Here is a 14,375-nt window from a genome sequence, read left to right on the forward strand (position 1 = left end):
CTCAACCTTATTTAATAATAGTGCCAGGTGGCTATGTCAGGTTTTTATTGACCAGATTTAGACTTGGGATCTTTCACAAACTTGTTAGCTTCCCAAAATTGAACGATTGGTCACGAGAGATGCAACTGTGTCCCTGTGATAACCATTCAGAACAATTCACCATTCATGTTGTTCTGTTTTGTAGATTTTATACTGAATTAAGGAAAATGTGGATTGTTCCAATGTTTTAATCTATGGGGATTAGACCATGTCGCCCTGCGTTTATAGCACTGCAATTCCTGGAAAATTAACACATAGCCCGGAGGGTAGCAATGTTCTTAAAGAAAGTACTCTGGTATAGGAAATGCATTGCAATATAACCAACTAGCCTACCACGAGTTTAGGGATATTGATTTAATTGAATGTTTTTAATAACTAATTGTAAAAAAATTTTTTAAAAAATGCTGTGTAATGAACTGTGTTTTTTTATGTACTTTTATGATCGTCTAAAAAAGCAATCGAATAAAATTTTACTTGACCTGATTGAGGAATATCCCAAACTTTTTTGGGTCGCCCTTTCTTGGGTGCCACTTAGGTTCCACTAAGGGGCTCTGCGGAGACTGTATGACCTGTATGGGTGCTACACCAGCGTCCGACAGGGATTGATGAGAGGAGGTTGTAAAAAACTCTACTCCTGTTCCTCCCCCTCCTGCTGACTGTGATGGAGGAGGTAATGTCCAGTCCTTGATGTAAGATCCTCCCCCACTAGTTTGACCACCTGTTCTGGATAAAGAAGCTACCTCTCTCCTTAAGGAACCCATTTCTTTCCTGGCTTCTTGGTTTTCTACTCGGAAGGCATTGACTTCCATCTGTAGCATGGTCATTGTCTCTAATAGGGAGGTAAGGACCGTATTTGCATCCATCGCCCGGGCTGGGTATGCTACGTGGGCTTGTCAATCTGTCAGGTTAGCAGATAACAAAAGCCACTAACCTTCTGGAACAAACCAGCAGGGGCAATGCTAGGTTTCACACTCTCTCCTGCGCAGGCTCCCAGAGGGAGGAGAGTATAGCTCCCCTGCAAGACTGCCCCGAGGGAAAAAGGGATAAAATAAACTCTTGTGGGATGCACGAGAAGCCCTCTCCGGTTTGCACTTACCGCTACAAGGTACACTCGGCAGCGGGGATCATATATTCCACTTTCTCTGGCTTTGAAGGGATTGAACATGAAAATGAAACGTTTCTCTCTGGAATAAATCAGGGAACCATCCCAGGAAAGTGAGTGCAACTCCTGGACAAAGTGGCAAATAGAAACTAAAGGAATCCGTTAAAGCACCTTCTAAGCACCCAATTGATTAAGAAGTGCTACCCTCCCATGCCACTTGTTAATTCACAGAGACGGGAAACTGTGCATGCCCTTGGAAGTACACAGCCTCCCCTAGTAGTGGGATGGTAAATGCTAACTATGCAGCTCTCCATGCGTGTCAACACAAATCCTAGTTAGGGTTGCAGACTTGTACTCCATGTGTATGTTGAAACACAATATAAATAAAACAAACAAAACAAAGTCGTCTGGCAAGCAGCCTTCTGTGCTTGTGAGCGTATGATCCAAAGCGAATGCAAGCGCTCCCTTTTAGAACACTCAGGGTGGAAGAACGGATTAACTGAAGAACACCTGGATTCCGTCCTCACCTCCAATAACAATGACGGCTCACACGCAGATTTCCGTGCATGCCTCCACTTTCGAGTACCGCAACCGCGGAAATCCGGCAATGATTACATAGGGAAATGGGAACAGCAGAGCGCACGCGGAACACCACTCAACTGTAGAAAAGTATTCAGCACACGAAGAGAAGGCCGGAGAGCATGCAATCAGGAATCCTAAAGTACCTCTACCATGCAGGCATTGAATCGGAGAACAAGAAAAGAGACAAACAAGCGTAATTCATTCTGGGTCGAGGTTGGTTGACAAGCACCGGACAACTCCTCCTGAGTGGATTAAATACTCTAAGCAACCCCCCTTAAATGGTGACCTGGACCTACCGGAAAGGTGTCTTGTGGGAACTGTAGGCTACCTCTCACAATAATTTCTTAGATCATCATTCACACTCGTACTCCATGCACACTTGTATAAAACTATGGGTCTGGTGTGTGTGGTGTAGAGAAGCGTCCGCTCCTAGTGATGACCATGACAGTTTGTCAACTTGACAAACAAATGCTTTTTTCTGTAAAAGTGCCCCATGCCGCCATTTCACATTAATAGCAGCTGCGCAACCTTCTTTTGACTAGCTGTATCTAAAGAAAGGGGTGTGTCCGACATTAAAGTGAAAGCGCTGTATGGGGAGTTTGTAAACCAAAAACTCAATAGTAAGAAAAAAAATCATGCAGCTGCGTTCAGGCCGCAAACAACAAACTAAAGGCATGGCCACCACTGTATATGTGTGGCGTGCCATGCTAGGAGAAAACAAAAACGTTGAAGAAGAGCGTGCAGGCAGGATCAAACTATTTAATCAAATAGTGCTCTAGGGCTGTAATTAAAGCCTACTGAGCAACAACACATGTAATGGGGTGTCCTGATGGGAGGTTATAATGCGGTACTGAGGAGGGACTACTAAGCCTATTGACCAATGAAAAGCCACAGTTTACAAAGTACAATGACAAAAGCCAATGAAAAATATGGGTGGAGAGTGGGTGGAGCTTCGAGTCCATACCTGAATACAGAATGCCTCACAGAGCAGCGCATGCGCTTCCCAGGCTTGACCTGAAAATAACTCAAAGGATGAGAGGAGCAACGGAGGAGAGGGTGTATTGCGAGTGGAACACAATGCAGCGGCGGTAGCAACATGAGACATGCGAGCAAAGTTGGAGTGGGGGGATGTTGGAAAATAAACACATACATTGGCAAAGCAAATACATCTGGCGTCGGCCGGCAGCCTTTTTGGCGATTTTTTTTTTGTCATGTTCTATTAAATCTAAAAAATAAAATCAAAACATTGGCTAAAGACTTTTCTCATCTCTGAAAAGTACACATTACCATGATACAATCAGCACTGAAGGCAACTACCTTGTGTGTGGATGTGCTCCTTGTGATAGGGCAACACTCATAGTGAAGTCAATCAATGCCTAAAGTGGGTTGCATTGCCCCTTGTTGCATGCTGGCGTAGGTGTAAGAAACATGTTAGTGACACAAGCACAGACTAACGGATGAAGTCTGGCTAAAAACCCTCTATAAGTAACTATGTTATTTATACTTTCAGTAAAATTAAAAGGTCTTTGTTAGAAAGTTATTGATCTGGCATTGGCTGCTAGCATCACCTTTGAGAAAGAAGCCAAGAAAGTGACGAAAGGAAAAAGAGTAACAAAGGAAGTGAGCAAGGGAAAAAAGAAGAAAGGATGGAAAAACAGAAATAAGATGATTGAAACAAAGAAGAAGGAAAGAAAGAAAGAAGGAAGGAAATGAGAAAGGAAAGAAAGAAGAAAAAGAAAAAAACTAAGAATGAAGGAAAGACAGAAAGAAGGAAAGAGAGAAAGAGGGAAGAGAGAAAGGAAGAGAGAAAGAAAACAGAAGGGAGGATGAGACAAAGAAGGAAGGAAAGAAAACATTTATTCAGAAAAAAAAAGAAACAAAGGAAAAACGGAAAAAAGGAAAAAAGGAAAGGAGGAACAAAGGGGAAAAGGAAAAAAGGGAAAGGAAGGAAAAAAGGAAAGAGAAAGAAGGAAAGAAAATGAAAAAAAATTATTCAGAAAGAAAGTAAGAGAGAACCAAAAAGAAAGAATGACTGATGAAGGAAAGAAAGGAAGGTTGAAAGAAGCCACAAAGGAAGAAAGAAATTAAGAAAGAAAGATGAAAAAAAGGAAAAAGAAATAATGAAGGAAAGAGTAAAAGAAAAAAGACAAAACTAAAAATTAGAAAGTTACAAAGAAAGAACAATGTAAAGAAGGTAGAATAGAAAGAAGGAAAGGTAAAAAAAAAAGAAAGAATGAAAGAAGGAAGGCAAAAGTTAGAGGAAAGAGAAAGGGCAGACAAAGTAAGAACAAAAGAATGCAAAAATGACAGAAGGAAAGAAAGAAAAAGGAAAGAAGTCAAGAAATTAATGTAAACAAGGAAAGGAGGCAAAAAAGAGAAAAACAAGGAAAGAATACCAAGCAAAAAAGGAAGGAAAGAAAGAAGGAAAAAATGAATAATAAGAAAGCAAAAAGGAAAGAAAAAGTAAAGAATGAAAGAAAATGGAAAGAAGATAAAAACTTGTGAAAGAGCAAAATGCAGTCATTCAAAGTGGCTTAAGGAGGCTGCCCCACTGCCTCATGCTGAATGCTGTAATGGGTAGGAGCAAAATAGAAATGATACAACAACAGACCCATGGGTGAAGAGTGGTGGCTGAAAGCCCCTTTAAGTAATTTATTATAGACATTATTTTAGTAAAATCAAAAAGAATGAATTTGAATGAATTTAATTTTTTTGTTTATTTGCGTGGTTACTCAACACCATTACAATAGAAAAGAAGAGCACTACATTAAAAAATAAACAGTATAATTAAAGTCTAGAAGTCTAAAATTCTAAATCTATAAAGACAAGGTGAATCTTTGCACATTGCAATTATTAAACGTTTTACATGCTTCAGTTAAACTAGTCAGGTAATAAAAGATAATAGCAACCTCCATACGAGTGCCTGCCTGATTACTTAGGGGGGAGTGTCCATCAGCTTTGTGCGAGCGTATTGTACAAATTTACCAAACATAGTCATGTGCTTCACTGTGTCCAGAGTATAAAGTCAATAGACTGCCGCCTTTGCAGTTCGGGTACCCGATTGTAGCAAGAGTGGCCGGAGATAAATTCTGCGAGCTAAGTGCAGGGCCGGGCAGCAAAATAAGATGTGGGCCAAAGACTCACGTTTATATTTACAGAGCAGACACTCCATGATCACTGGTCTTGCTGACCCGGTGGGGTAGAATTCTGTAAGGGGGAGACGGTGAAGTCTGACTGCTACGATCCTGTGTAAGGCTTGTCTCCCCACGGCCTGCGTAATGTGGAGTTTGGAGTTATGCTCTGTATGTGGGAGGCTTTGGGACTCATGGAATCCTCATGTTGCCAGCGATTCCATGTCTAAGGTACGAGAATGTAGACATACTTGTTTTTTTATTGTGCTTTTAACAGCAGCATACTTGACTGTCTTGAGGTACCAATTCTCTGTTGCAAGTTTCAAAAGGCCTCTTGCGTATGCTAGACCTGCTGACCAACGATTGCCGGGTTCTAGGATAATACTTTTTATAGCAGCCTTCATTGTGTTCTCTGGTGCCGCCGTTGTTAGGTAGAAGTATTTGCTCAGAGAGGCCATATCTTCCAGTTTTTGTTGGTTGAGGTTGAATTCCAACTGAACCAGATTGTTCCTGGTGCAGGCGGGTAAGTGAAATAGCTTTTTATAGGTTGTGCAGTGGATTTTTTCTAGATCTTTCGCAAATTTCCCTGGGAATGCCTGTTGTGCATAGTTGAGAGATGGTATTAGTTTCGCCCTCAGAACTCTTTGGATAGCCTTTGTTGTAGGGCTATGTAAGGTAGCATACAGTTTACAGAGGGCGTAGATAATACTTTTCCCTTTCATCTGCATTTTGTGGGGATGGAATCCTGGGCGGCCTGTTTCACTAAACCAAACCCCCAGGTAGTTGTAATGATGTGTGCAGTCCAAAGTCAGCTGACCCAGCCTCCATTTTGCCATTTTTTGTATAGGATACTGCCCAAAGATGACTGTTTTGGTCTTTGTTGGATTGGCAACCAGCTTGTTTTTGACATTGTAAGTTGCAAGGGCCGTAAGTGCTTTTTGTAAGCCAGTTTTGGTATGGTCTAGGAGTACCAAGTCGTCTGCGTATTGCATCTGTTGGATCTTGGTGCACCCAATCCTGGGTGTGGCTAGTATGGCTCCAATCAAAGCTTGGCCCATATCTGCGGTATATAGATTAAAAAGCATTAGGGCAAAACAGACCCTTGCTTTAGCCCGCGGTCCGTGACGATTTTCTCTGTAGCAAATTCGCACGAGAGTTTGATTCTTACCCAAGTTCGTGAGTACAATTATCTAATCGCTTGTAATAGAGATGGGTTGATATTCCAGCATGGCAACTTCTGCCACAGGATGGTACTATCTACACAGTCAAAAGCTGCCAAGTAGTCAATGAAACAAGCAAAGAGCGGCAGGCTTTGGTGAGTCACAGCTTGTTGGGCTAGATATGACAGGGAGATTATGTTATCCACCGTCGATGCCCCAGGTCTGAACCCAGTTTGAAAGAAGGGCAGAAGGCCTTTACTGCTGGCCCAATCTGATAGTTCCGCCAGAAGGGTGCTTGCGTAGGCCTTGCCCTCAATGTCCAGCAGGGCAATCATATGGTAGTTTTTTGGATTGGATTTTGGGCCTTTCTTATATACTGGGTGCAATAACGACCCTCTCCAGGAGTCTGGAACGCCCCCAAGAACCTGCATTCAGCATATAGCTGGGTCAGATTATCCCTCCAGAAGTCTGTGTCTGCCCTGAAGAGGGAGCCAGGCAGGCCGTTAGGATCCGGTGCCCCATTGTGTCGGATCTTTTTTAAAATTGTGCAAACTAAAGTTTTGCCTGGAGGAGCCCGATCATCCGTTTTCAGTGCGACTACAGTGCTGTCTGTTCCTTCCCTCACAGTAAGGGATTTATTTAATGATGTTGTACTTTGATCCTCTTTATACAATATTTTCACGTGAGCAGCCCAGGTACCTGTATCAAGTGAATTCTCTCTGTTGGTTTCTCCTTGGATTAAATTATTTAAGTATCGCCAGAACTCTTGGGATTTGCATGGTCTCAGCAAGTCAAAGATCTTGAGCCATTTCGCCTTTATGCATTCGCGTTTTGCGGCCCAGACCTGCTTCGAATACCTTTTTGCGGCTTCTTTGAGTAGCCTTGTGGCGGATGCTGATCCTGTTTTCCGATAAGCCCTGCGTTTTGCATTTAATTGTTTGGCACTCTCTTTGATTGCTGGGACGAATCCTAGAGTATGTGATGAATCTAGGGGGGTTCTGCGTATTGTGTCCCCCCGAAGCAGTGAGGCTAATTTGTTGGCAAACTGATCCCAGTTATCTATAGCGCCCCTGATGTTTGCGCCGATTTGCCAGCCTGCCCATTGTTTTTTCCATTTTTTGAACTTGTTAATTGGCGCTGGCCCCCTTTTGATTCTTCTTAATAGTTTGTACAGTTCTTCTCCATTAGGTGCCCAATGCAGCTTAGAATATTATGTATGTCTACTGTGAGGTTTAACTGAATCAATAAGGCGGCATGATCGCTTTCACTTCGTGGGTGCACTGTATAATTTACCATGAGTTATTGTATTCGCTTACTTAATAAAATGTAGTCTATTGTCGTTTGATTAATGTATGTAGGAGCAAAGAGTGCCCCTGTCTTGTTCCTTAAAAACAGAGATTGTGCTGTTATCAGATTATAAGTCTGCATTAGGGCGTTGAAAATGTCTGTGGGCCCGGAGTGGTTGCTTTGTGTTGCAGTGTCCCCTATATTATGTGTGTTGAAGTCCCCAAGGATAATAGATTTCATAGATGCGAACTGTAAGAGCATAGTTTCCATCTGATTGATCAGCTGGATCAGCTTGTCCTTTGCACCCGGCCCATGAGAATTATAGTAAAAGTGAATTAGAAGGATTGAGAGTGGGCCATTGATCGTGGAAAGGCCTTTCAGGGTCCCGCCAGAAACATGTTTGATGGTGTTTTTTATTTCTGTAAAGCGTATTTTCAGAGAGTACTTGATGTATATAGAAATCCTGTCTGAGGGTCTTCCGAATATATTGCCTTTGATAGCTGGTTTACAATTTTCTGCATAACCTCTTATTGATATTGGTTTAATTGCCCATGTTTCTTGGGTGCAAATTAGGTCGGCTCCTTCAAGAAATGCCAATGTCACTGAGTTTTGCACGAGCTTTGAAATCCCTGCGACGTTCCAGGTCATTATGTTTAATCTTCGAATGTTGACCATAGGATTTCTATACTTGACTAGGCCTTTTTTCGGCAGATGCTGAACCTTAGATAACACGGTCTCCTTGCTTACAGGGGAGCAGGTATTAGGGACTGGAATTTAAGGCCTGTGGGAGCCAAGACCAGTCCTTGCTGATGTTCCCCCTAATCGAGCAAGAGCGTGTGACCCCTCCCAAATATGCTGTTATTTTAATTAAACTGTCGTTAGATTTATTTTTGGTCCGCTTTTGGTGCCGTGGAGGATGGACTCAGCTGGTGGTAATAAGCAGGTCAAGTCATTCATAAAGGGTTTTTTCTGGTTATTCTGTTCTTGGGGGCCTGGCGGTTCCTTCAGGTCACTATTTTTCAAGATCATTGGATATTTTATCACAGGCTAGGTCATGATTTTTATGCCTCAGTTTTCCAATTGCTTGTTGTTTCCTTTCAGGGCCTCAGCCATGGCCAGATTGGTGAAAATTATCTCTGTAGTCTCATTGATCTCACTTGGTCCTGGGGCAAGAAAAAACACACTCTCAATATCAGTTGTTTTTATCTTTTCTAGACCCGGAATGTTTGCGCAGAGTTTCAGAAGATTGCTGCGATTAAGAATATCCCACTTCCCCTGGGAGACATATTCAGGATACAGCAATGTTTTCAGCTCATCAGGGTTTTTGGATGACAGATTTTGTCGGAGGATTACATCCTGCGCGTCATGGGTCTCTGTAAAGTTTGGGGTTGTCTTTGCCTGGGTGTCCAGATCATCCCCTGCCTGATTTGGGTTAGCCACTGCCTGCTGAGCTTTGCTCTTGATTAATGATCGAGTTAGCATGGATTTCATCTTTCTGTTATTGGTAAATTCAATTTTGCCTTGAGATGCCCTGTGGCCTGATACTGGCGTAGTAGTATGTTTGCTTGTTTTAAGTGTTCCTTGGTTCATGCTATTCAAGCTTTTTTCCGCCGGTTTAATCAATGGGGGACTCTTTAAGTTGAGTTCCAGATCTCTCTGTAGTTCATAGTTTCCTTCCGCAGCTTGTTGTCCTTGTGAGTTGTTAGAACACCAGCTTTGTTTATGTTCCCTCGTGACCACGAGATTTGACAGATGGGCCGTAGGGTGTCCCACAATGTTGTCAAGGTTAGTTTCAGAGTTAGTTTTGCCTAGTATTTGTGAACCTTCAATATTTTTGTTTAGGTACTGACTCCGAGCTGAGATATTGATCTTGTGTTAGTTGTTAATATAAACCTTAGTCTCCTGTTTTTCGGGCAGCAGCCACTGCCGGATGGAACTTTTATTGTTGGATTTGTTTTTTTCTCAGTTTTTCGCTTTTTTAATTTTTTCTTGTTTTTTCGAGCGAGATGATGAATGTCTGGGGTGCCAGTTTTGGTTTATTTGGAGTTCTGTGGTCGTTGTCAGGATCGTGGCTGGATTTTATTACAATTTCCTCAGTCCTGCGTTGATGGTCGGCCATGGCCCTTGTCGTTTCTTAAGAGGATTCTTTGTCATTAGTTTGTGAATCTTTCGTGCTTGTGAGCTCCTGTGTGTTTTGTTGGGAGTGTGAGATGTTCCGTTGCCTGCTGACTTCGTCCTTAAGATCCTCGACTAGCGTGTTCATTATCTCTGGAAGCTTTTCTAGATTGTATAATATTGGGCTACAGCCGCAGGCCTCTTGTTTAACCGTTAATGCTGTATTGGCCTGGGCTCTATATATCAGTGAATTCAAGTGTTCCAGTTTAGAATCTATCCCCGAAATCAAACCGGCAACTGTTTGTAATATATTTATTTGAGTGTCCAGTTTGTCTGCGTCCATTATTGCAGCGTTTGCCATTGAAATCAAAGCGTCATTGATTAGTGCTAGGTGATTTTCAATTTTAGGGGGCTTCTGATCTTTTTCCGCTCCACCTCTGGGGGGACTGAGGATCCAAGGGTCGTTTTCTTGTACGGAACAACTGAGATTTAAGGGGTTAGGATGCCGTTTGAATGTAGGGTCTTGGCTTGTACATTCGGCTGGTACTGAATATGAATCAGTTAGCTCTGAGATGGATCTTGTGGGAGTTCTGAATGACCCCATGTTCTGTCTTGGAACTAAAGAAGAGGCCCAAAATAGATCCAAATTTAGGAGGCAGAGAGGCTAGTTTAGTTGATTATGTGATGCTTCGCTATCTCTACTGTCTCCTGTTTTGTTGTTGACGCTATCCGATGCTCTGTCAGCCGGGCAGGCATCAGGGGGAGTTTGGCCGCCATGTTGTGCCTTCGTTAGATAAACCAATTGGGCCTGATTAATTTCGTTTGTGGCCCAGTTTTTGCAATTTGACCATGTCGTCGTGGCAGTTCGTCCAGGTTGTCCGGGCAGTAAGTCGCCGTTAAGAGCCATGGGGGCTTGTGTACTCAGATGGCCAATTGACTGTCTATTTGTTGTTAGACCCCCTTGGGCTAACGGGGGAATCGGGTTTGAGTGGTGGCATTGCATTTGTCCGCTGATGATATCCTCCTTCGTTTCTGATGTTTTGCTTGTTATGAGAGCATTGACTCTGTTAGCTCCATTTACCACATGGCCCGTTTTCATGTTCCCTAAGTTTCGACTTGCTGAGTTGTTGGGGCTGTTATGGCTGGGCGTGCCTGGTACCGTTTTTGTTTCTGGTACTCTGTACCCCCAAACAATAGTTATTTCTGGTGAAAGTGGGATAGCTAGGTGACTAGATGAATGGAGTCCCAGACTTCTGTCACTGGCATCTGCTAATGTTCTGGCAATTCTGGTGTTTTTTCCTGAGCATGATGAACACGCTGCTCCTTCAGATTCGCCAGATTCACCAAGTTTGTCGTTTGAAATTGTATGGTGCAGGAACGCCCTTATGTCTCTATAACCATTTATGGTGGTCGTTCTCTTTGTGGTGCTGAGACTGTTCCTGATAGGCATGGACTCGTGTGGGGTTAGGGCTCTTCCCAATGAGGTTACAGGTACTGTTAATAAATCTCCTGTTTGCTAGACCTCCGGGGGTCCCTCCTTGGGGCTTGACCCTAGTTTGGAACTACCTCTACCTAGAGGGTAGAGCAGCTTTCATTTTTGCCGCCTTGCTAATTTATGGGGGCGATGTTTCTCTTGATGTTTTTCTTGGTGTTGGACCAGGTTTGAGTTTCTTGTCCTCATTTTTGTGCTTACACAGAGTCCCCGTTAAGGAGGGTTGATGTCTTGAGGGGGATTAGGTGAAAGCCCTCCTGTTAAACTGTCGGGCTATTAAACTGCTAACCTATTGAGCTGTTAGGTTGTTGCAATTGTAGTTAGACTATTAGGCTGTAGGGCGGTTGAGTTGTAGGGCTGCCAGGCTGCACTGGTCGAGTATCTATACCTTGCTCCTAGAATGAGTAGCCAGAGCTTGGGCTTAAGCTGAGCAGAGCTGTCAGAGGTTCGTTATGGCTTCGTTATGATTTGCGGGCCTCAACCTCTCAGAAATTATAAGAATAATGTTGGAGGTGCTGCAGTACTTTTAAGTGCCTTTTTAAAAAAAAAAAAAGAGAGAAGAAGTCTCTAAGATAAGAGACTACAATATTGGCTGCCGCTCACACCGCGGGCCTTAGTTCCTAAATTATTGCACTGGGTGCCTCTGTTGTCTGTATGGATCAAGCTGCCAATACCAATCCACCAGACAGCGGGGCTGCAGGGCTGAGTGATTGAGGAGTCGCAGTACTTTCCTCTGTGCAGAAGGTGTGCCAGGTTGAAGTTTTTTCTCACTCACTCCGTTGTACTTTCCTGCTCACCCTGATTGTCCCCCCCCCCCACCCTCCTCGCTCTACCTCAAGAATACAAGGAGAGATGAGGAGCAAGGAGGGGGCTGTTGCTGTAGTTGTGAGGCACCGGTGCCAATTCCGTGTGTTATGTAGCTTGTAACTTGCCGCCTGATGATACCGCCGCCCGTCCCAACAATGTTGGTGGCAGCGGGATGCAAGTGGGAGCTTTCTGGGGCTTTTGCGGGGCTTCTGCGGCGGCCAGCGGCTCCTCCGAATGCGGCGGCAACAGGATGCAAGCTGGAGCTTTCTGGGACTTTTGAGGGTTTTTTACGGGGCTTTTACAAGGCTTCTGTGGAGCTTCTGCGGCGGCCGGCGCCCCCTGCCGGCGACCCCCCGGTGCTGAAGTTCCGGTCAAAGGCACGGAACAGGGCGGCAAAAAAACGGCAAGGAAGGCGTCTGGAAAAGTGGCTGGAGAACCGGCCGTGGACCGATCGCTAGAACCGCTACAACCGCCGCCGCGGCACGTCCGCTCAGGTGCTGTCTATTCGGCTCTGTGAAAGTCACGGACTCAAAATCAAAAGGTCTTGGTTAATATCAGACCTACAAATGGATAAGGAGACAATGAATGAAAAGCAGGGGAAGGGGGAGCATCTGAGGGGATGGGGATTTGATGGAGGAAGCAGAGTTTAAGAGACAGCGAGAAAACACAAACACTCCCATAGAGTGTTGGCAGAAAACAAGGTAGTTCTTGAATGCAAGCAGTGACAAGATACGATCATGCAACCAACTGGATGGTAAAGCAACTATGCTGCAGAGAGGGAATAAGCACAAGATGAGGAAGAAAAGACTCTGAATATGAAGCAAGTAAATGAAACGTACACGAAAGCTAGCCAGTGTTACGCACAGGGTTGACTTTAAGCCTCTGTAAGCATTGGTAAGGTGTACAATGGGTCTTCACCAACATACAGCTTCACAGACAGCTATAATCTGTCTACTTGAGACTAAAACAATATATACATTAGCCATGTGATGGGTACTGTTAAGAGCCATAAAGAGGAAGGGCAGTAAGACACAGATCCTCTATTTTCACATCTTCAGGCCATTTAACAACTTAGCTTGGCTAAATTTGTTACATCTTTGTAGGCCAATCTTTTAAGGCCTATGCAATAAAGTGTCATCTGGTGCTAAAATGCCAATAAAAGCAAATCATTATCGATACTGATAGGGTCTTCTCTGGATCTTCATCTGAGTAAAATAATTTATAGGGATAAAACAATAGCCAGGCACAAAATGACAGTCAGGTAACCCTGGTGCTTAGTCCTGAAAATGCAGTATCATACCTTCTCCTGCCATAAACCTTGTAAAAAACTCATCCCATGACGTGAAGGTTGGCAACATAGGGTTCTTATTGTAGAAGTGGAAATAAGACACAGCTGTGTCCTTTGGGTTTCTGAAGATCACCAGCATCTGAAAAGAATGACAAAAGACATCTTTAAAAAAAAAGTCAGATATTTTTTCCTAAGCAGTTACAACAATTTGTTCGAATCGGGTCAGTGCATCTTTTAAGGCCTGTTGGCAAAAATTTGTGGTGATGGTTTATGTTAGATTTGGGGGTCTCTAGGTGGCACAGGTAGGTACTTGTGACAAGTAGGGACCTTCTCCTCTAGTCAGGACAAGGGGATTACACTCCTAAAATAACCCCTGCTCACCCTCTAGGTTGCGTGGCGCGAGCAGTCAAGGCTTATTTCAGAGGTGTTGCAAGTTAAGCAGTTGTGACCACATACAGTAACCCAGTGACAACACTACAAATGGACACCACACAGGTTTTATATAAAAAATAAGTAGACTTTATATAGAGTTACCACAAGACCAAAAACGACAAAAATACACACTATGATTACTTTAAGATGGTAGATTTAAGCTTAGTTCAGTTCAGTTGTTAGATGCGACACTCTGCGTCAATGTACCTTAAGTTGCGTTGCGCTACCACGACAAGCAATGTCGCAGCGATGGGAAATGTGGCAAAGTTCAGATACAAAGAAATAAAGACGTGTAGGTCTTCCAGATGCGGCACGCTTCTCGGGGTTGTGAAGTTCTCAGTTCGATGCGTGGACTGCAGCGGCGACACCCTCCCGATGCGACGACAACAGCTCCAGCGGCGACGCTCTTCTCCCACGATGCGTGAAGCTTCTGCTCAATGAGACAACTACAGCGGCGACATCCAAGATGCGATGGCAGCAGCTCAGACGGCGGTGGGCTTCGCAAGAATGCGTGGTGCTCTTGGTCGATACGGTGCAATGCGACAGTTTCAGCGGTGACACCCTCCTTCGGAGTTGCGACGGCAGGCACAGCGACGGCGACACGCTCCGACCTCGTTGCGAGATTCTTCTCCTGATGCGGTGCAGTGCGACAACTACCGCGGCGACACCCTCCTTCGGAGTTGCGACGGCAGTAGCAGCTACACGCTTCCTCTTTGTTGCAGCACGCTTCTCTCTGATGCGGTGCAGTGCGACAGTTCCAGCGGCAACACCCTCCTTCAGAGTTGCGACGGCAGGCACAGCGACAGCGACACGCTTCTTCTCGTTGAGTCGCGTTTCCAGCTCCTTGCGACACGCAGTTACTCAGAAGGCCCAAAACAGCAGCAGGCACTTCCAAAATAACTCTGGGGAGCTGGGGGTTGAAGTATGTTGTCCCTGAGAC

The 14,375-nt window shown here is 44.2% G+C and overlaps 1 protein-coding gene across 1 annotated transcript in view; it reads right to left on the reverse strand.

Moving 5' to 3' along the window:
* The window catches only part of LOC144781835 (sulfotransferase 6B1-like), a 439,392-nt gene that overhangs the window by 139,769 nt on the left and 285,248 nt on the right, over window positions 1-14,375 (reverse strand). The window contains exon 4 of the mRNA XM_078660865.1: window positions 13,016-13,142. Coding sequence (XP_078516991.1) covers window positions 13,016-13,142 — 127 coding nt within the window. The remainder of the gene's footprint in view (window positions 1-13,015; window positions 13,143-14,375) is intronic.

This window comes from Lissotriton helveticus, chromosome 9 (genome assembly GCF_964261635.1).
Source record: "Lissotriton helveticus chromosome 9, aLisHel1.1, whole genome shotgun sequence".
Taxonomy (NCBI): domain Eukaryota; kingdom Metazoa; phylum Chordata; class Amphibia; order Caudata; family Salamandridae; genus Lissotriton; species Lissotriton helveticus.